Below are 2,008 nucleotides of genomic sequence, written 5' to 3' on the forward strand. Positions count from 1 at the left end.
ACGATGAGGATGCCCCTGCGCGGGTAGTTTTTTGTGAATACCATCCTTCCAGAGCGCCACCCCTGGCCTCTGGCCTCTGGCTACATGTACTCCTGGTTGTAATTGCTTTCTACTGTTACTGTAAATAATAGAAATAGCATAGTTTTAACCATAATTTTTTTTTAATTTTTAAATTCAAATAAAAAATTATAATTTGATTTTGCTTTTATTAATTCATATAAATTAATATTGCCTATATTTTTCTTATTAGTACTTTAGAAAAAAAGTTGATTAAATCAAAATGTGCCCCTATTTTGAATTTATAATACTAGTAATAACCCAAACAAAGCCAGATCTCCTAATAGACTCAAGCTGTTGAATCTATGCCATTCTCAATTAATTTTCATATTAAAATAAGTGACACACCCTCGGAAACAAGGAAAAAGAAAAGTAACACATAAACATATTAAAATATGGAACCTCACCCCCTAAGAACCAATGCAGCCCCTCTCTATTCCAACACTTACCATGTATAACTATCATATTTGAGCATCTTATTTTCAAAATTAAGTAGCAACATAAAAGATAAAAGAAAAAACTACTGGACACTAAAAGAGTTCAAGATGCCAATTAAGAATTAAGCAGCAGAAAGTCAAGGAGTCAACGATAAAGATAAATAGTATGATAATGTCACTTAGCCAATTTAGCCAACGAAGATAATCATGGTCACGGTGTTATATTTATTAGCTCAGTTGAACTGTGAGCCAATGTAAAAGAGAGCACCGCCAAGAATTCAAAATAGTAATATACTCTTTGAAAACTAAGACAGAATTAAAATCGTAATTTCTATTTCATATACTCTTCACACAAATGCATATGAAAAAATCATTGTAATTTGGTATTGTATGGTTATCGTTTTGCAATTAATGCAGTTTCTGTAAGAGTGAAACTTACAGGTCATCGTGAACAAAAGATGAGTTTGCCACAGTCTATACATAATTAATCAAACAAAATAGTACAATATGGGGAGCAAAACCCACCTTCTCCACCATGGACTTCTTTTTGTTGTGGATCAATAACGTTTAAGTATGTCGTTGCCTATGTGTAAAAGAATACCATCGAATCGGACATAACATCCTGAAAATACTCCATAAATAACAACTTCAAAATGCTTCTTGAAATATCAAATTCCTTATCCTTACCAATTCATATAGATGTTTAACCAAAAGATCAACGCCGAATCTTTGGAATTTATATAATACTATGATGAGTTAGGGAACCCTAACGGTTACATTGAATAGGAGAACGGCGTTAGCAAGAAGAGATGTGGAGACGGTGTGTATGGTGGCGAAGCCCCGTGCAAATCTGAACTTGCCGGTGCCTCCAACGACAGACACCTCCCGCTCGTCCATGAAGATCCTGTCAGCTCCCTGTATGGAGAGAGTGCTGCCCCTGTACTCTGCCGGCCACTCAAAGATGGCGGTGAAGACCAGCAAGAGGTCGGGGCGCGTGACGAGAGAGAGAGAGTCGGACAAATACATTCCCTGAGCTCTGCCAACGAGAAGCGAATCAGGCGACGCCTGCTGAGTGAGGATATCATCGATGACCACCATCGCCCCAAATCCCGGGCTTAGGATGCTCCCCAGTCCCACCGGCACTGCCGTTCGGTTACTCCCCACCACCACATCGTGCATGTGGAACAAAATATTAATTTCTTCGCTTCGTACCGCTACAGCTATGCACATCAATGCTATCCAGTAAACGACTGTGTTGGCCATCTTGCCACTGTGTTCTCTTCTCTTTCTGGGCACCCCTTGCGGCTTTAAATAAATTGCGACACTCTAATAATGGACGCTGAACTACTGGGATTACCGATGAACAACCACGGCAAACGTGTTTTCTTTTTAATTTATGTTTTGCCGTATCAACGAATCCAATTATACGTTGCTATGGACGGTCACCTACCCTCCACACCAACTGACGGAAACCCTTACCTTGTTTGGTTCCTAATGATAATTTTGATGCTTCC

The 2,008-nt window shown here is 39.0% G+C and overlaps 1 protein-coding gene across 1 annotated transcript; it reads right to left on the reverse strand.

Annotated features, from left to right (window-relative positions):
* Positions 1-1,130: 1,130 nt before the first annotated feature.
* LOC149157197 (dirigent protein 1-like) lies at positions 1,131-1,779 on the reverse strand. The gene has a single exon (XM_089445625.1). The coding sequence runs from the start codon at positions 1,755-1,757 to the stop codon at positions 1,251-1,253; it is 507 nt and encodes a 168-aa protein (XP_089301751.1). The 5' UTR covers positions 1,758-1,779; the 3' UTR covers positions 1,131-1,250.
* Between the last annotated feature and the right edge of the window lie 229 nt (positions 1,780-2,008).

This window comes from Pinus tabuliformis, chromosome 9 (genome assembly GCF_031772625.1).
Source record: "Pinus tabuliformis cultivar Carrire ecotype Pingquan chromosome 9, CPIR1, whole genome shotgun sequence".
Classification (NCBI taxonomy): Eukaryota; Viridiplantae; Streptophyta; class Pinopsida; order Pinales; family Pinaceae; genus Pinus; species Pinus tabuliformis.

What these genes read in the sequence shown, in the direction of transcription:
- LOC149157197 (XM_089445625.1), bottom strand. Translation starts at nt 1,757, where the DNA reads ATGGCCAACACAGTCGTTTACTGGATAGCATTGATGTGCATAGCTGTA.